Source organism: Phaseolus vulgaris, chromosome 5 (assembly GCF_000499845.2).
Source record: "Phaseolus vulgaris cultivar G19833 chromosome 5, P. vulgaris v2.0, whole genome shotgun sequence".
Classification (NCBI taxonomy): domain Eukaryota; kingdom Viridiplantae; phylum Streptophyta; class Magnoliopsida; order Fabales; family Fabaceae; genus Phaseolus; species Phaseolus vulgaris.
Genome location: NC_023755.2, coordinates 4,912,225 through 4,931,461, shown reverse-complemented (window position 1 = coordinate 4,931,461; position 19,237 = coordinate 4,912,225). Strand labels below are relative to the sequence as shown.

The 19,237-nt window shown below is 34.4% G+C and overlaps 1 protein-coding gene across 3 annotated transcripts in view; it reads left to right on the top strand.

The window, feature by feature from the left end:
- The window catches only part of LOC137834956 (nuclear-pore anchor), a 30,875-nt gene extending 12,170 nt beyond the window's left edge, over positions 1 to 18,705 (top strand). Inside the window, exons 19-48 of one of the 3 annotated variants that reach the window (XM_068643225.1) lie at positions 2,830 to 2,882; positions 3,073 to 3,146; positions 3,720 to 3,822; positions 3,908 to 4,042; positions 4,148 to 4,246; positions 4,310 to 4,351; positions 4,436 to 4,489; positions 4,580 to 4,759; positions 4,847 to 4,894; positions 5,325 to 5,375; positions 5,722 to 5,805; positions 5,881 to 5,955; positions 6,047 to 6,231; positions 6,309 to 6,411; positions 7,010 to 7,126; positions 10,005 to 10,097; positions 10,685 to 10,843; positions 10,924 to 10,977; positions 11,391 to 11,504; positions 11,642 to 11,719; positions 11,932 to 12,081; positions 12,179 to 12,250; positions 14,472 to 14,627; positions 14,707 to 14,760; positions 14,863 to 14,947; positions 15,058 to 15,125; positions 15,231 to 15,359; positions 16,471 to 16,575; positions 16,765 to 16,939; positions 17,086 to 18,705. In XM_068643225.1, the coding sequence (XP_068499326.1) occupies positions 2,830 to 2,882; positions 3,073 to 3,146; positions 3,720 to 3,822; positions 3,908 to 4,042; positions 4,148 to 4,246; positions 4,310 to 4,351; positions 4,436 to 4,489; positions 4,580 to 4,759; positions 4,847 to 4,894; positions 5,325 to 5,375; positions 5,722 to 5,805; positions 5,881 to 5,955; positions 6,047 to 6,231; positions 6,309 to 6,411; positions 7,010 to 7,126; positions 10,005 to 10,097; positions 10,685 to 10,843; positions 10,924 to 10,977; positions 11,391 to 11,504; positions 11,642 to 11,719; positions 11,932 to 12,081; positions 12,179 to 12,250; positions 14,472 to 14,627; positions 14,707 to 14,760; positions 14,863 to 14,947; positions 15,058 to 15,125; positions 15,231 to 15,359; positions 16,471 to 16,575; positions 16,765 to 16,939; positions 17,086 to 18,449 (4,259 nt within the window). In that variant the 3' untranslated portion in view covers positions 18,450 to 18,705. Of the gene's footprint in view, positions 1 to 2,829; positions 2,883 to 3,072; positions 3,147 to 3,719; positions 3,823 to 3,907; positions 4,043 to 4,147; positions 4,247 to 4,309; positions 4,352 to 4,435; positions 4,490 to 4,579; positions 4,760 to 4,846; positions 4,895 to 5,324; positions 5,376 to 5,721; positions 5,806 to 5,880; positions 5,956 to 6,046; positions 6,232 to 6,308; positions 6,412 to 7,009; positions 7,127 to 10,004; positions 10,098 to 10,684; positions 10,844 to 10,923; positions 10,978 to 11,390; positions 11,505 to 11,641; positions 11,720 to 11,931; positions 12,082 to 12,178; positions 12,251 to 14,471; positions 14,628 to 14,706; positions 14,761 to 14,859; positions 14,948 to 15,057; positions 15,126 to 15,230; positions 15,360 to 16,470; positions 16,576 to 16,764; positions 16,940 to 17,085 lie in introns of all 3 variants that reach the window. The other 2 variants (XM_068643224.1, XM_068643226.1) reach the window with 2 other exon arrangements.
- Positions 18,706 to 19,237: the final 532 nt, after the last annotated feature.

Sequence of the window (19,237 nt, the reverse complement as noted above, 5' to 3'; positions counted from 1 at the left end):
ATATAAAAACTTGATGGGAAACTTATTTATCTTACTATTACTAGACTTGACTTATCTTTTGTTGTTGGAGTGGTTACTTAATTTATGGAGGTTCCTTGTCTTTATCATTGGACTGCTGTCATTCACATTCTTAGATACTTCAAGAGGCTTTAGGACAAGTATTGCTCTATGATGATAATGGAAATAATTAAATAATTTGGTATTGTGATGCTAATTGGGTAGGATGTCTTATAGAATGATGATCGACAATGTAAATTTGTGTCTTCATTGGAGAATTTTATTTCTTTGAAATGCAAGAAAAACAATGTGATTGCTCGATCTAGTGTCGAAGCTAAGTATAAAGCAATTGCATTGCTCACTTTTGTGGATAAAACAAATGTGCATGTACCATGACAACCAAACAACTATTCACATCTCTTCCAATCTTGTATTTCATGAGAGAACCAAACATGTAGAGATTGACTGTTATTTTGTTTGGGAGAAGTTGTTGTCCAAGTAAATTTGTATGAAATATGTCAACTCTAATGATCAACTGGCAAATATTTTGACAAGTCTTTGGGAGGACGTCCAATTCAATTTATTGGTTCCAAGCTTGGTACATACTCGGTATATGCTACAACTTGGGGGGAGTATAAGAATTGCTTAACTTATGGGAAGGTGTTAACTTGTTAGAGTATATTAACGTATGGTAGTAGAATCGAGATACAAGTAGTGCATCGGAGAGCTGATATTATGAATTGTAAATCGTTTCGTATCGTGAATCGTAAGATTCATAAACATTAAAAAATTTAATATATACTTAAATATATAAGATATGTAGACATGCAAGATACAATAAATTATATATATGTATATATATACCACACAATTTCACCAAAACAACCTCTATGGTGCATACATGTTATTAAACAAATTATGTCTATCTTTTTTTACTTACTCATTTTTTAAAATCCACACTGATTCACACAATACTGAATCGTTTTGTTTCACGATTCAGCGATTCTTTGTGCGAATCGCATGATACAACTAAGATTCAGGGACGAAAAAGATTCTTCACACGATTCGTATCGTGGGAGGGTGAAACCGTATCGTTTCGTACGATACGTATCGTGAATCGTAAGATACTAACTACTAACGCATGAGTAAAATACAAAAACCACATATAAATGAATTTACTAAGATAATCAAGCTGAACTAGAAATTTTTTCGTACTTCCATTCTCGGGTGAAGGCATTGTGATGTGGAACAAAATGTTACAAATTTTAATGGGTAAGGACTAGGGTTTTATTATGAATAGAATGAAGCAAACAATACAGGTGTTCAATGGGAAAATGCAGCTGCCTTTGCAGGGTTAGCAGAAAGCTTAAGTGGTCAATTGCTTGTGTTTTTAGTCTGTGAATGTACCTAGGGTTTTGTGTTTGATGTGTTTTAAGGAAAGTTGGTAGAAGAAAAGGATCGGCAAGGCTTTGAGTGTTGGTTATTTTTTATCTTGTCTCTGGTAGAAGTTAGATTTGGGCAGCATAGAAAATCTTGGTAAAAGTATGTTGTAAATTAAGAAATAGTGACAAATTGCTTGGTCATCCCACTTGAGGTTCCTTAGACGTTAAACATGTGTTTAATTAGTATAAGAGTTTGAGAAAGGAGCGTAGTGCCGCTCTACCTTATGCAATCATAAAACAGTTCAATGAATTCCTTTTCCTTGTAAGGCATGAGAAAACATACATCCGGAATTTAGATTTGTAGGGTATAAAAGAATACAAATAAAAAAAAAGAAAAACTACCTTGTGATCACTCTATCATGGATATGGTATGGACACTTTCTGTAAGTATTTTTATTTAAATAATTAAAAAAAAAGTATTTGAGGATATTAGTAGATACAAGATCAGAGGATAGATAGAATTCTTAAGCAGAAAAAATATTGGCAGATCATGTTATATAGAGGATACTAGCTTAAATTCACCATAGGTATTGAATACTTATGAAGGTCCATGAAATGAAGGGAATACACATACAACAGAACAAGAGAAAAAGATGTCTTGTAAAAGTTGTCCGGTCCTGAAGATCTCCTACCTGATGTAGTAATAATGTTTTAGTGAAAGGATACATGGGCATTTATATATAGTAAAGGGATATTACAACCAAGGTTATTAGACTCGTGGGAGGCTCGTAAACCCGACTTGTAAACTCGTAAGAGTCTACTTCATGTAAAAAATTTAACAAAAAAAATATTACAATTTGCCAAAAATCTAATAAAAACTAATCAATATGCCAAAAAAAAAATCAATCTGCCAAAAATCTCCAATCTGCCCAAAAATCCCCAATCTGTCCAAAAATTCCCAAACCCAACCTAAAAATAACCCACAACCCAATCTTGTATCTGTATAGATTTTCCTTGGACACCATCAAATTCTCCTTGTCTGGATCCCACAATTCTGTTGAGATTTTGTCACGAATGGCTGCAACCCAAGGTGTGACTCAACACAACCTTTTGGTGCAGGGGGTGTTACCCCATTTTCGAATGTGCACTATTTACTATGGACTGCTGATGGGGTTAGAATTTTTTTTAACTGAGTCTAATGCTAAGTGGGTTGTGTAGTTCATGTAGGAACTTACCCAATGGGACAAGGGTATTGTTGTTCAGTGGTTGTACTTGTGTAAGTATTTTTGTTTAATTGTAAAAAAGCCTTAAAATAAGGATTTCTTAATGAAACTTTTGTATCTTTATAAGCTATTCTAGCTTTGCTTTTGGTCGTTGTTTGATTATTGTCAGGTACATGTCTGCCTATATAGTGGTGGCCTCTTGTATTTTATTGATTGTGATTTTTCAGCTTTTGCAGAAGTTGGAAGAAACACCCTCAAGACTTCAATTGAAAGTTCTCAGGTGATTAGCTCTAATCTCATACATCCTCTTAAGGATCTACTTGATATTGTTGAGTTGTGGCCCATTATTTTTTATCTGCTCTGACATCATGTAAATAACTAATTCTTCAATACGCATTAGTTATTTGGTGAATTGTCATGAAAAGTTCTAAAATTAACACTTGTATTTTGGGGTGTTTGCATTATCACAGGAGGCTGCAAAGAAGTCCTTGGAAAAATCTGCTGAGCGTGTGAGATGCCTTGAGGATGATTTAGCAAAGTCAAGGTAAGGTTGCAAATTTGCTATAGCATTATTTCCAGAAAATATGGCATAGAAAATCATAATTTTTTTTTTGAAAAACATGATTGCTTTCAGTGGTTCTGGATTTCTGGTTAAATAGTACTACTCTGCCTTTTCTAATCTGCCTTTGTATTAATTTAGTATGTCTAATTGGCTGAAATGAGAAGATTAGAATGGTCTACCTAATTATATGCTACTGACTATAGCAGTAAAGGGTTTGTAGACCACTAAAATGCAGCATGGTATACAGGGTCTAGAAAGGGTCCTATTTAAATTTAGTTCTCGGAACTCTCTCAAAAGTTTAAATTTATGCAATAATGATTTTTCTAATTTCAGGATATTTATTCTCAATTTTTGTAACAATTAACGTTTTTGCTTAGTCACAACTATAGTTGCCTTTTTAATTTTTTAGTTTTATTTTAAAGCAATTATAACCAAGTAATCTTAATGCTGATTAGAGAAACAGTATATAGATAAGTACATGTTTTGCATACAGATTCCTATGTGTTTTCTTTATATCGTATGTATGGTTTCAAAATCTGAAATTGTGTCTTTCAGGAGTAAGATTATTTTATTACAATCAGAACGTGAAAAGATGGCACTTGAAGCGAATTTTTCTAGAGAAAGACTTGATAGCTTTATGAAAGAATTTGAGCATCAGGCATGTACTTGTCCATAATGTTAAGCATATTGTTCTTGAATGTATGTGTTGTTACTTATTAATGGATTTTTGAATGACACTTTAGAAAGCTGAAGCAAAAGCCATTTTAGAAAGAAACATAGAGTTTTCTCAGCTGGTTGTTGACTACCAACGAAAGTTGCGTGAAAGCTCTGAGTCATTGATTGCTGCTGAGGAGCTTGCCAGGAAACTTACTATGGAGGTCAATATCTTATTCAGACTAAATATTGGGCTATTTTAAAATTTATGAACTTTTGAACTGAGATTTACCTTTGTTTCGTGGATACATTCTATAACATCATTTTAGATGTCAGTTTTAAAACAAGAAAAGGAAATAATATCAAATGCTGAAAAAAGAGCTTCTGATGAGGTTCGCAGCTTGTCTGAAAGAGTGCAGCGTCTGCAGGTATGCATAGTTTTTATTTCTTATATTTCTTAAATCTGCATATTCTTACACTTGCTTTTGCAGGCTAGTTTGGGTACCATACAAAGTACCGAGGAAGTTCGAGAGGTAGGTTATAATCATCGACAAGTGTTACTTTCATGTTTCTATAAACTTTCTATCAATATGATCTTTTCTATTTGTAAAACATAGGAAGCAAGGGCTGCAGAGAGGGTTAAGCAAGAAGAATATATAAGGAAATTGGAGGTTTGTTCTCTTGTTTCCTTCATATTAATTGGTTAATTATAACCTTAAAAAATGCATGTTTGGTGATTTTTCAAAATGTTCACACTTCAGAAGGAATGGGCTGAAGCCAAGCAAGAGCTAAATGAAGAGCGAGAAAGTGTGCGGAGATTCACACTAGATCGGGACCAGACCATAAAAAATTCTCTGAGACAGGTTGAGGATATGAACAAAGAGTTAGCTAATGCATTGCGTGCAGTTGCATCTGCTGAATCGAGGGCTGCTGTTGCTGAGGTATGAGTTTTTCTCTGCTCTCTTTTATACACTTTATTCTTAAAGTCTTCACAAATTGTAGAGATTAACTTCAAGTTTTATGCACAGGCAAAACTCTCCAGTCTGCAAAGAAAACTGGGTTCCACAGATGACAAGGTTTGTTTCTTTGATTTGTTTTATTAATTTATGAATTGTGTTGCTGATGGTTTGTTTTATGGTTTACCCTCCTTATGGTTTAGTTTATAGAATTTTTCAATGAAGATCGTTTCTAACTTCCAAATTAAATTTTTTTTTCGGCACTGTAAGTTTTTAAGGGCTTTTTCTTCTTGAAAGAAGAAATTTCTTAGATGTGATAGAAATGATGAATGACTAAGAATATGGGAGGTGCAGGAGCAAAATTAGAGGAAAGTTTACACTGTAGCAAAAGTATATGCATGCCACTCTTCTTGGCCAAGAATCTTGTTAATTACTTATGGATTCATGATGTATCATATAACCTCTGGGATTTTAAATTGTTTGTCATTCAAAAGTCGTGCAATCACAATATTAATCTTTTAATTCTAACTTATTGTATTATTTGATGTAGCTTGTCTCAATGGGTGGAGAGAGTGGACCTTCCACTTTGTCAAGTGATGAGGTGGGCACAGTTTAATATACATCAATTTCACCATATTTGTAGGCATTTCTTGCGCAATATGTTATGAAAAATATGATTAAGATTATTGAATAGTGTATAGTGCATAGTATTCAGTTCAGTAATCACAGTATGGGTAAAGCAAGACCTTGTGTGGGGACTGTGCAATGGTGATCACTATTTACGAGAGAAAGAACCTAAACAATGTTCTTAGCTACAACTAACAGCCTCAACAAGTTGTGCAAGAAAATCTACTTTGTTTTTTGTTTCATTTATTCTGCAATAATTATATTTTTTTCTAACTGTTCTTGTGATTGTGCTTGACAAATCTACCCCGTACTTAATCTAGGTTGTTACTGAATTGGAAAAGGCAAAGGAGGAAATAGAAAAGTTTAAAGAGGAAGCACATGCCAACAAAGTTCACATGCTTCAGGTTATTATTATTTTCTGAACAAATTATATTTAATTTGTAATTAAACTAAGACCTGTGTTTATACTATACCTGAAGTATAAGAGCATTGCGGAGGTGAATGAAGATGCATTGAAACAGATAGAAATGGCACATGAGAAGTTTAAAACAGAGGTAATTATGCATATTAAATCTTGACATATTTTTTCCAGTCAATTAGATATTGTACTTACTGTATATTGTTTGTCTTCTTGATAACAAATAGGCTGAAGATTCAAAGAAAGTTCTAGAATCTGAACTTAATTCACTTAGAGAGAAGATGTTAGAGATTGAAAATGAATCTAGTTTGAAGTATGAAGAAGTTGCTTCTGAAACTGTGGGAAAGGAAGAGGCTCTTACATCTGCTATGGCTGAAATCACAAATCTTAAAGAAGAAATTTTAACCAAATCGTAAGTTATATCATAATGCAGCATTGTTTAATATAATGTTAGTTTGGTTTCACATTCCTTACTTTTTTCCTGTGTAGTTCTCAAATTTCAGCATTGGAAATTCAGCTATCGGGTTTAAAGGAAAACCTGGACATGGAGCATCAGAAGTGGCGGGCTGCTCAAACTAATTATGAAAGACAGGTACATTAAAAATGTTTACTTGGTTTGCTTGATGATTTCGCCAGTCTGTCTGATTTTTGAGCAATTTGATTGCACCATTTTAATTTCATTGATATTGCAATTTTAGACTCAACTAGCTGCAAAATATTTATGTTGATGTTGGTTTTTAGTGTTGTTTTCTTTAATGTGCATTGACCACCAATTGTTTTAGTTGAAATGAAATATATAATAATAATAAGAAAGAATATAAAATTTATTTTATTTATAATAAAATTAAAGTAGTGGCCGTTCTGTCATTCCATTTTCGGGATTGGTCGATTTCCTCTCTGATCTGGCATTAAATCTTATTGTTTTGTCTTTGTTAAGCATATCCTTGGACCTTTTCTCTTCCTATCACCTTTTCTTTCTCAGCTAAATTTTCTTCTTTCAAATAAACTCTCTGCTTATTGTGCTTATGGAAGTGCAAGTCTTATTCTGAATGTTTTTCTTTTTTGCTAGAATTGTTAATCTTTGAGGATGTGAGTATATATATTCTAAACAATTTTAGAAACTGTTGGAGAGAACACTATTTTTATTTCATTTCATTGGTTTTAATCTATAGATGTTTCTTATATTTCAGGTTGTTCTCCAGTCTGAAACGATTCAGGAGTTGACTAAAACATCTGAAGCACTATCCTTGCTGCAGGAGGAGGCATCTGAATTACGGAAACTAACCAATACTCAGAAAGTTGAAAATGTAAACTTCTTCCTATTCAATCCACAATTTAGTTTTATCATATATTTCTTTTTCAATACTTCATATTCAATCCATAATATACTTTTCTTTTATAAAACTCATGTTAGGCATCACAATGACATCTCCTCTAGGCTGACACTCTAGTAGGTTCCAACTATCATATGCCATCACATGAAAGATAACATAAAACAGAAAAAAAAAGATACAATATACTTAAGCTACAATACGTTTCATTTTTTCTTTCTGCTTATAGTTTTCGTTACTAAGGTGTATGTAGACCTATGAAACCTTTGTTTGTTTGATTTATGGATTGTCATCAGATTAACATATAATAACTTTGTTGGTTTATGCTGCTGCTTTGTTTTTTGACTGTCATGAAGTCTTAAAAGGATTCAGTATCTTTTATCTTAGTGATTTTTCCCATGAGTTGTTTATTCATTGTTATTTGAGGTAGCAGACATGTACCCAAAAATGGAAGATTAGTTGGTTATTTCATAAGGAGTGACCATGTTCTAAAATGAAGCACTACGGAATTAGTATTATGGTGCAACTGTATGAAACAAATGGTTTGATGTTCTTATGTATTTCTTATCGTTGAAATTATCTTGTTTTAGATATTGGTGGAGAAAGAGATAAAAGATAGCGAAACACTGAATTGATATTGACTAAGACATTAAAATTTATTGTTTCATTTGCTATATGTGTGTAACCTGTTGTACTAACCCTTATCTGTACTAATAGTCCTAGATAATTAGGGAAACAAATCATGATAAGATAAAGAGGAAATAGGAAAATTAATCCCTAAGATAAGATAATATATTTTCATATATTCTAACACTCCTTTAAGTTAAACTTACCAAGCTTTAAGTTTATTACAAATAAACGTTTTTCTTATATATTAATAAAAAAACCTTATGCATATGTAAGGGTGAGAACAATTTAATTGAGCACAACTACCAGGTAATTTGAGAGGCACAGGAAAGCAAGGGTAGTTGCTACAGTGACGCATGATATGAGGCAGCTGTCACAAATTTTGAAAGAGAAGTTCAAAGGGGAAAATAGGTCAACACTGATCACTGATAACCAAAAAATAGTAAAGTTTAACATGGCGAACATAAAAAAATGTGTGAGGCAGTGGATGTTTTAGAGTGAAACAAAGACTAAATTGCTGGAGGAATCAACAAAATGTCAGAAATTGGGGTTTCAGCACAGATCTAGACAAAGATAGGCATATGTGCAGCAAAGAGACTGAGTATCAACAGTCCTGACAAAAAAGGGAGATCTAAACTGGTGGAATCGGGATACATCACAACGGGGCCATCTTGTAATTAGGGGAATAATTACTGAAAGCAGAACTTCATATTATTAGGATTGTGGCAATGAAATATACCTCAGGTCATGGAGAATGGTGTTGCTGTGATACATTGTCAAAGTCATACCAGGGACAAAAACGACTAAATAAATAATTACTAAACTGATATTGTTAAATCTACATTAATTGAGGTTACCCCTAGCCGACCTTTGTTGTGGCCTCTCTATGGTCTGGAATAATGGCAGCCTTGAATTAATGACTAAAGACTATAATGCTTGGCTAGTCTCACTTTTGCATTAGAGTTACTCATTCTAAGATTGTATTAGAGCTCTTCCTAGATCAAATTGGGGATAGTTTTATTTGCTATGCTTCAGGCTAGTTGCTGCAAGAGCAAAGAAGAGTGTTGGAAAAGCCTACATAATTGCAGTCACCCCTAGCTTGTATTAGTTGTGGCCTCTTCGGGGACTGCATTAGTTGTAGCCTCAAGGATGGTTGTAGTTACATGTGGATTGGGGATATGACTTGAATAAAACAGTTAAACTATTGGAAAGAGAGAGATCCTGAGCTCAAACTAGTGTTTCTGATACAGTACAAATGCTTTATTTGTAATGAGAAAACAGAATAAGTATAATATGTAAAGGAGATTTGATATCCTCTATTAAGAAAACAGAATCAATACAATGAATAAAGGAGATTTGATATCCTCTGATAATAAAGGTATGATACAAGAATAAATAAAAAAATTCCTAATATTGCATACAAAATTTAGACATTCCTCATTGTATGAGTTATTCCTTATTTCTATAATTATAACAAGAACTTAAGCTTGGGTAGTCCACACTTGACTAATTGGATTTGTACAATTGCATTAAACCCTATGCCCAAATTCTAAGAGATGTTAGAGATCTAAACATAATTGAGAACTTGGTATCAACGGGAAAATACACAGAAAACATAACAAGTCCATATTTTAACAAACATGACAATGAAATTTAAAGCACATCTTATGGAGAACGGTGTGTCACTATGATCCTTTCCTGAGTTTTTCTAGTTTTACATACTGATGGAAAAATGATTCAAATGATAAGTTGTAATCAATGTTATTGGAAAGTTGCATTAATTGCAGTCACTTGTAGCTTGCATATTTTGTAGCTTCCTTTTCTCAGGGTGGTAGTTTAGTTCTGCATCAACTTGATATATGGTTTAATAGAGCTTTGGATGCTTGGGTAGGTTAGTCCTCACCACACACACATCCCACTATTTTTCTGTTGAATTAGATCACGGCACAAATTCTAAGATAATAGACCCTATCCCCTAGATCATCTATTGTTTGGCAGTTGTTTTCGCCTAGGTGTGAAGGGGAGTGTTGGAAAGATGCCATAGTTGCTCCATGTTACTTCCCCCTTCAACGTTGAGTACTTGCTATTTTACCTGTTTTCCCTAGTTCTTTATGTTATACTTTGGGATTTTTACCGATTATTTTGTCTCTGTATAATTTTTTATGGTTGCTTTTCATATTATGAATATAAATCTGGCAACTCTTAAATTAATTCCTATGTTGGGCAGAATGAACTGAAGGCTAGGTGGGAAGAGGACAAGGCACAATTAGAGAAGTCTAGGAATGATGCTGAAAAGAAATACAATGAAATCAATGAACAGGTGATTGAGAATATTTCTGGACTATTTTGTGCTTCAGTACAAAAGGAAACCATTTGCAGCAAACTGTTGATCGTGATTTTTAGATGCTTACATATCAAATTTATATGCATAGCTTTATTATGTTACTAAAGTATTGAATGATGGTGCATGATTGTTTCCTTACTGTCTAATTCTTTTGGTATCTAATTTGATTCATCTGGAAAATGGGTTATTAATATTGTTATGTTATTCTTAATAAGCAACTAGTATAAATATTGTTTCAGTTTCTCTGGGATTGGACAGTGTTTCTCCCTTTTTGTCTTCTTTTTAATTCACCCCACCCTTTTTTATGTAAGTATGATTTCTTATCAATTTCTTGATTTCCCTTGACCCAATTATACTTTTATAAATCTTTTCAATTGCATTTGTTTCGGTGAAGTAGGTACATAATTTTATTCTATTTTCCATGGTGGGAAATGCATTGAGGATTTTTATTGTGTAGAAGTCTGAACTCTGTATAACATAGTGTTTGCTTACAGTGATTTTCTACTTATATTTTACATACTAATGTCATCATTCTCACCACACAATCTTTTTACATTTTTCAGAATAAAATATTACACAGTCAACTTGAGGCTTTTCATATTCGGTGGGCTGAGAAGGAGCGTAATGCTGCTGGTATTTCATCTGGAAGTAGTACTGCAGATGCCTTTGGTGACGGTGGCCTTCAAAATGTCATTAATTATCTCAGACGATCAAAAGAAATAGTAAATATCCGTGCTTTGCTAAATATTTTCATTTGTATGTTCATTTCCTGGTATTTAATAATGTTTTTGAACTTTTACAGGCAGAAACAGAAGTTTCATTGTTAAAACAAGAGAAGCTGCGGTTACAGTCACAGGTAAAATTATGTTCTTATTTCTTATGTTTCTTGCATGATGTGTGGTCATCAGGGTTATTTGAGTAAATACTCATCTTAACTTCATATTACAAGATGAAGCACAAATTATTCATCAAGTAATCAAAATAGTACTTCACTATTCTTATATTCATATTATTGGTTGTTACCTAATATTATTCAAAATTGCATCAATTGTTTAACACCAGCAATACCTTCTATCTTTCAATCTTCATATAATTATCTCTATTGATATCTGCAACTCAATTAATTATCATCCAAACACTTCTTGCTAATTTGAACTGGTGATAATCGTGCTTGGTTTTGTAAGGATTTGGGATGGGGTTGGGGATTTTGTTATTGATATTTTGTGTAATTAATGATATAATCTTCTGGCATCTCATGGTTCTGTGTAGCTTGAGAGTGCCTTGAAGGCAGCGGAGTCTGCACATGCAACACTAGAATCTGAGCGTGCAAAATCAAAATCATTTTTGTTTTCCGAAGAAGAGTTCAAATCGCTGCAGCTTCAGGTTGAGGATCCTATCATCAAAATCTACTTTTCTATTATCTTTGGCTTGTTTCTTGATGACATAATATGTTTATAGTTTCAACTTAAGTGTTTCCTAATGGTGTTATTGTTCAATCAATCAAATAATTGTTCTTGCAGGTCAGAGAAATGAACTTACTTCGTGAGAGTAACATGCAGCTAAGGGAAGAAAATAAACACAATTTTGAGGAGTGTCAGGTATGCAGCTACGTCAATTACATTGTCTTATTTTGTTACTCCAACTCATGAAGTTCGTAATTCTATGCTTTCTGAGAGGCTAGGAAAAAAAGTTCTGTCCATTGTCGTAATAGCAAAATGCAGTTTATGTTAGTTGAAATGTATTTTGGTAATATCTGTTGTACTGTGTAGTGTTTTCCTCTTACTGACACTTGCTGCTTTCGGTTTCTTAGAAATTGCGCGAAGTAGCACAAAAGGCTAGAACCGAGACAGATAACCTTGAGAATGTCCTTAGGGAAAGAGAAATTGAGCTTGAAGGCTGTAAAAAGGAAATTGAAACGCTAAAATTGGAAAAAGATAATCTCAATAACAAGGTTTTGGAGGTATATCCTTTTGAAACATTGAAAATAAATTAGTACTATGTATTACTGTCCTTGTTCTACAGTTTTTTTCTAATTTCTTTTTCCGTTTTTTCTTCAGTTGCTTGAAAGGAGTAAACATGTTGATGTTGAGGATTATGATCGAGTGAAGAAACTTGCTAGAGAACTTCAGGTTGTTTTATTAGCATAAATTGTTCATTTAAATGAGTATTCAGGCACCTTTCAACCTTGCAGTTGTATGACACTTGATTATTTGATACATGTTTTGTGTTCCTTATATATGAATACTGTTATCTAAAGTTGGTGCTTTTAATAATTTTGGATAACTGGGGGTCAAGCTTGGTCTGCCTATTTAAAAACTGATATGAAATCTGTTTTGTCAGCAATCACATTTTTTTTACTTCTGTTTTTATCAAATTATAATTGAAATGTATAAGGGAAAATATCCCTGAATCTAGCGTTTATATCCCTGAATCACAGGGATCTAATTATACAAGTGCTGAATCAAAGGGACCTGATTCTATAAGTGCTGTTATTGTATTTGCCAAATTAGTCTTCCACTCCTGTACATATGTCTGATGTATTCTTAGTACTTAGCTATAAAATCATTCTATTGTAGCCTAATATTTGAGATGGTATGAGAGCAGCCTCTGACTGTGCATCCCAAAAATGCTAGAGGTCAACTTTCATTCCTGTCAATAATCCAAAACCCTAGATGACAACTTTCATTGTTGTCGATCATTTCTTTAGATGCAGCCTAACGTGATTTATCTTTTCATTCTTGCACTTCGTCTTGCTGCAATGCAACATGGTGGATGTTGGCACAATAACTGAAATAGGGGATAATAAATCTAAAACTCATGGAGAACTTCACAATCTTAACACTGCATACAGATTGAAGGGAAAGCTAGCCACTTGAGTGATGATGCCCTTGATGAGGAAGATCCCAAATTTACAAAATGCGAAGAAAAGGACTCTATGATCATGTCATGGCTTTGGAACTCAATGGTCTCAGAAATTAGTGATATTTGCATGTTTCTTAATTCTGCAATGAAGATATGGTATATAGGAGGCATACTCCAAAGCTAAAGATGCTTGCCCAAATATGAGGTGACCGTGAAGACTGAGGCAGCCAAACAAGGAAACAGGACTGTTGCAAAGTATGCTAATCTACTGAAATCATTGTGTGGATGGAGTTAGACCATTATAGGGTTATAAAAGCCAAGTGCTTAGCACATTCAGCAATGCAATATATTGAGCAAGATAGAGTTTACGATTTTTTGGTTGGGCTTAACTCTAATTTTGATTAGGTGAGAGTTTAGATCCTTGGAAAAGTAAGTTCTAGGATTTAATGTAGTGGCTATTGTCAGAAGCGAAGAAAGTAGAAGGGGATTAATTCTAGAAACTTCATTTGTAGAAAACTTAGCCATGATAGCCTGTGAGGCCTCGACCAAGATGGTAAACTAGAAAAAGGTGGAAATAACCAACGTTGAGAACAAAGATGAAAGAGTGTGGTCTACCTACTGCAACAAGCCTTGTGCCACTTGTGAAAAATTCTAGAAGTTGTATGGTAAGCCACGTAGCAATGATTGGGTCCCCTGGACCATGACAAGGAGTGGGAGAAAAAAGGAGACACGACAAGGAAGGGATGACAGAAACACATAGCTGCTGACACTAATGAAGAAAACAAAGGGGAATTGATTCAATTCAATAAAGATGAAATAGAGAAAATGAGATCATTTCTCTACAAATTGGATAAAGCAATAACATCTCTGGCATATTTACATTTGGAAAGTTTCCTTTAATTTTTGGACTCAATATCTCATATAGATTCTTTAATGAATATTGGATATTGAATTTGGAAATCTTCACACCTCAACCGAAAAAAATCTCCTCCTATACCCCCCTTGCCTTAGCAATAAAGAAATCTTAGCAGTAGATCTCACTTCCATCACTGTAGCATGACTCCATTAGGCATCATTCAACCTTATAGTTGTCTAGCACAAATGATTATTTCATACATATTTGTGTTCCTTATACATGAGCTTTCTTAATACTTATTATTATGAGTTACTTTTATTATCTATATTATTTTAATGCATGCACATGTCTGTGAATATAAATTTTATATACTCGTAACTCTTACCAATTGGGTTATGATCCTCAAGTTACGATTTTTTATCCCCTTTCCAAACCTCTTATGAGCCTTGAGTTTGACAACATTGGAAGAGAACTTAAAATTCCAAAATACCAGATAGAGCAGTTTTAAAGTGAGCAAGAAACTTCTAGTTTTTGTTTATACGTCTAGGTACACACACAGGCTATTGTTAGATTTATATGTAGTTTTCTCTATTTTAAGGGAGATATCATTATCTTTTATTTTATCTCATCAGGATAAACTAAGAGATAGGGATGCTCGGATTGAGGAAATGAGTAAAAGTCTATCAGAGAAGCAGGATTCTATTTCACGTCTAGAGAAAGATCTTGCAAACTGCCGAATGGAGCTTGTAGAGAGAGAAAAGAGAATTAATGACATTCTGCATAATGAGGTCTGTGGGATATTCTCTATATTTGATGTTTGGAGATTTGTTTTCTTTATTAACATTTGTTGTGTTATAATTTTACCAGGCTAACCTAAAAGTTGATTCGGAGAAGCATAGGAAACTGCTGGCTCAGTTTAAGGTGGGGAAAGTTCTTATTTTAATAAGTGGATAGTGTTCTCTTTGGATGTTCCAATTTTTAATATTTTCACTTTACTTTTTTTTTGCCATCCTTTTCCAGAAGAGGATTGATATTTTGTTAAGGGAAAAGGAAGACATAGGTAAAGAGAACCAGCAACTTTCTAGGCAACTAGATGAAATTAAACAAGGTGATAAAATTATTTTTCCAATCTCTATTCCCTTGCTGTCTGTGTTTATATTTGTTTCTAAACTGCTATTACTGTTGGAATTTGTTTTAAAATTTCATGGTGTATATTAGGGAAAAGGTCAACTTCTGATACAACTGGTGAACAAGCGATGAAGGAAGAAAAGGACACAAGAATACAGGTTCATTTGGAACAGTAGTTTTGTTTTTCCTCATTGCTGTATTTTACCTTTTTGTGTTGAGCAACCCAATTTCTCTTAATTTTACTTGTTATTTCTGATTGCTAGATTCTGGAGAAACATCTGGAGAGACTTAGAGATGAATTAAAGAAGGAGAAGGAAGAAAGTCGCCTAGAGAGAGGAAGACGACTAAAGACTGAAAAGGCCATAAAGGACTCTTACAACAATGTTGAGCAGGTTCCTCCCCTCAACCACCTCCAATTGTCTTTTGCGTCTAGTACATTTCAGTAACTTGTTTGCTTTAGTTTCCTGTACATATTAATATGCTCATATAATTAGTGAAAAATTTATACCCTCACTTTCCTGTACATATTAATATGTGGAAAAACTCATCCTTACAAATCATCCGTACAAAACTTCCTTGTAAGGTGAAATTTGCGCTCACTTCATTTAAAAATATGGTTAACCATATCTTTAAATGAAGTTAGATCTCGATCATACCACCTTGTGCCAAGGACGAAACATCTAGAGGTCTGACTAGCATTCACTTTTTTTAAAAGTGGATTTAGGTCTTACATAACCCTACAAAACTTATTTATAAGATGAGATTTACACGCACTTATAATTTAGTCATATTTCTAGTATATGAGGGATCTTTAACACACTCCCTCGTGTCAAAGGACTTGACATCTTGACTCTGAATAGATTTATGTGTGGTTTAATAGTAATAGAAGCATAGATATTTGAGTGGTTCAACACCAGCTGGATATCGGATGGTACTGCAGGGCTTGCTTTGATATCATCTTAAAAAGTATTTTTTAAACCTAATTCAATTTCATAACCAGCTTGTAAAGTGAGGTTAATTCAATGGTGTTTTTTTTTCCTTTTTATACTCGTCTCAAACCTTAAATTGTCATATATATATATATATATATATAGTGTTATTCATGTTTAAGCACCTTCAATGTTCTTTAAAATAGCATTTGAAGAATGCAGCTTTTGTTTTTTTGCTTGTTACTATGCTCTTCGAGGATTTCCTTTTAGTTACGTTATCATTGTGAGTTGAGAGACTTGATATAAAAGCTGAAAGGAGTGACGAAGTTTCTGTTAAGTTCTGGTTTAAAGTACTAGTCCATCAAAGTAGGAGGTTTTGTATTTGTCAATGCACACACAGACCTGCATACTTACAGAAATATATATTTCTGGCTCACTGTTGGTGATAATGTACCGATATTACTTTGGTTGAGTAAATGTTAGAAATCTCATTTTTCTGTAGTTTACTGTCCAGTTCTTCCACCATAATATGTTGGTATTTTGGTCAGTCTTTTTATGATTTATTTACTTTCAGGAGAAAACAAAATTTGTCAATCAAATTGAGAAGCACAAGGAGTCTCTGAAAAAGTTATCTGATGAGGTCGAAAAGCTTAAGATAGTTATTGGCAATCTTCCCGAGGTAATATTTTAAAACAGTGGTTTATTGTGAAATCTAACTAATGTTGAACACGTAGACATGATTTAGCCTTCGTAAAGTTTTTATGTTAATTTTGTGACTATACTCTGATCCCTCATTACTTGCTTTTATTATATTTGAGTCAATTGTTTTTAAGCAGAACTTAATCTTCTTTTTGTATATTTTTTTTAGGGTTTGAATGTGGTTCAACTTCTATCTGGATCCAATGTTGACGACTTTGCTGCTTCTTACATATCTGCTGTTGAAAGTTTTGAAAAGGAAGCTCATTCAATATTTCGTGAGCTTGGAGGTCGCGGTAATCTTGGAGATGCAGCTACAATTACAGATGGTTCAACAGCTGCTACAGGTTGTTTCATTTATAATGTGCCAGATCAAGTTTTTTGAATAATGATTTTATTTTAGAAAGAATGCAGTTTTCAGTTATTACTCTTGTTGGTTGTAGTTAACCTTGTACCTGTAGCTATATTAATGGATATACTATATGTATGGCAGGTTCTCTTGTCCAAGTTCAATCCCAAAGCATCCCATCTCTGGCTGTTCCTGGAGCTAGCAGTTTACCACCTAAAGCCACTGGAGAAAGTGAGAAAAGACTTGCATTAACATTACCCAAAGCTAGTGTTGAGACTCGTCGAACAGGTAGAAAATTGGTCAGGCCTAGACTCGTAAGACCTGATGAGCCACAAGGTGACACAGAAATGTCTGATGCCGAAGGACCAGTGGGCAAGCCTGGGCCGTCTAGTGACACAGAAACAAGTAATTTTGCTCAATCATCTCAACCATTGGCTCGTAAACGTGTTGCTCCTACGTCCAATTCTGAATTACGTGAAGAATCAGTTGCATCTGGAGAGAAGAGCTCTGATGTAGTTGCACCTGCGTTGAAGAAGTCAAAAGGGTCGGAGTCCCCAGAAGAGAGTACAGAAGAACAACCTGCTGCTAATCTGGAATTTACTGGCAGTCAACCAGCAAGTGAAGAATTATTTGATAGCAGTGAGTTGCCACAAGGCCAAAATGAGGAAGGTGAAGCCCAAAATGAAGATGGTGAAATTGCTGTTGGGAATGACGAGGAATCCAAAGACCCTCAACACTTAGATGGTACAAGTCAAGAGGAATTACAAGGGGACAAAACTGGAATTTTAGAAGAGAATCCGGATCAACCTGATGAGATGCAGAGGGATCACACTGACCCAGACAACCAGCACTCAACATTGGCAACCAGTGGTGAGAGAGAAGAGGGAGAATTGTTGCCAGATGCTGGAGATATTGAGGGTGGTAGTGATTTGTCTAATATTGTCGAAAATCAAGAATCTCGGGAAGGTCAATCTGAGTCTGCTGCAACCCCTGAACGTTCCCCAGCACGAGGGGATGATGATGCTCTAGAGGCTGGTGAGATTAACTCTCCTGAGCTTTCAAGCGATGATAAGAATGATGAGATTGACTTGGTTGAGGAGGCTGCTGATGGTTCTGACAAGTTAATTGATGTTAATGAGCCAATATCAGTTGAGAGTGATCAGGTAGCTGACCCGACACCTGTTGTGAGTGATGGTGCTACTTTGACAAGTAGTGTTACAGAAAGTAGTTCCTCTAAGGTGAACTTACCTGTTCCAAGGCAAGGAACCCCCAGTGCCCCCGCCCCCTCCGAAACAGAAGAGACAACAAAGCAGGCATCACCTATTGGTAGTACCTCAACTACCATAAATTTGTCAGAGCGAGCACGAGAAAGGGCTCAAATGAGACAAGCTGGTTTGGTTTCTACCCCTAATGTTACTAGAGGTCGTGGAAGAGGTGCTCCCCGAGGGCGGGCTCGCGGTCGGACAGTAGTACGCCGACCTCCTCCATCATCCGGTGGTGACCCATGAACAGCAAATCCACTGTCTGGGATTGACGGCTTATCAAATTTTTGACTTGGGGTTGTAAACTTCTCCCCTAGTCCGACAATTACATTATAGACCACTTATTAGGTGTAAATTGGCGATTTGTTCTTGTCATGTAAATACAATTTTGCTTAACTGGTTTCACTCCTTTCTATCTAATTTTGCCTCTAATGACTTTGTTATTCGAGAATGGTGATCTTATTATAATATTCATTTCATCAGATCTCATGTTAGGAATAAATTGAATAATGGTGTTGCCTTAACTCATCTCATAGAATCGTGAATGAGCATGGAATATGTCTTTCAAAGAAATAATTAATCTACAAGATGTCGTTGAGTTCAATAGATTTTCTACACACATATATACACATATTAGAGTTATATAATATATAGTTGGGGAATAATGACTTATTTTGTTTCATGAAAGCATGGATAATACTGATTGTCGTATTGATAGACCTGCTTACTTGAAAGACTAGTATTAAAACTGGGAGGAATATAAAAGATTAACATTGACATTTTCAAATTATAAAGAATGTAAAATATTATGCTTACACTATATTTTTCGGTTAATTTGGAGTGATATTTTTTCGCTAATTCTGTCAGTCGCTAAGCTTTGGTGTTTTGATAATGCTTACTTGAAACATGACCGTGTTACCCATTGTATTGCTATATATGTTATCTTGCAAGATATATCCTTGAATTTAGTTGGTATATATGCACCCACTTATTATATTAGGAGGCGAGTCATTTGGTTTGCATTATCCAAAATT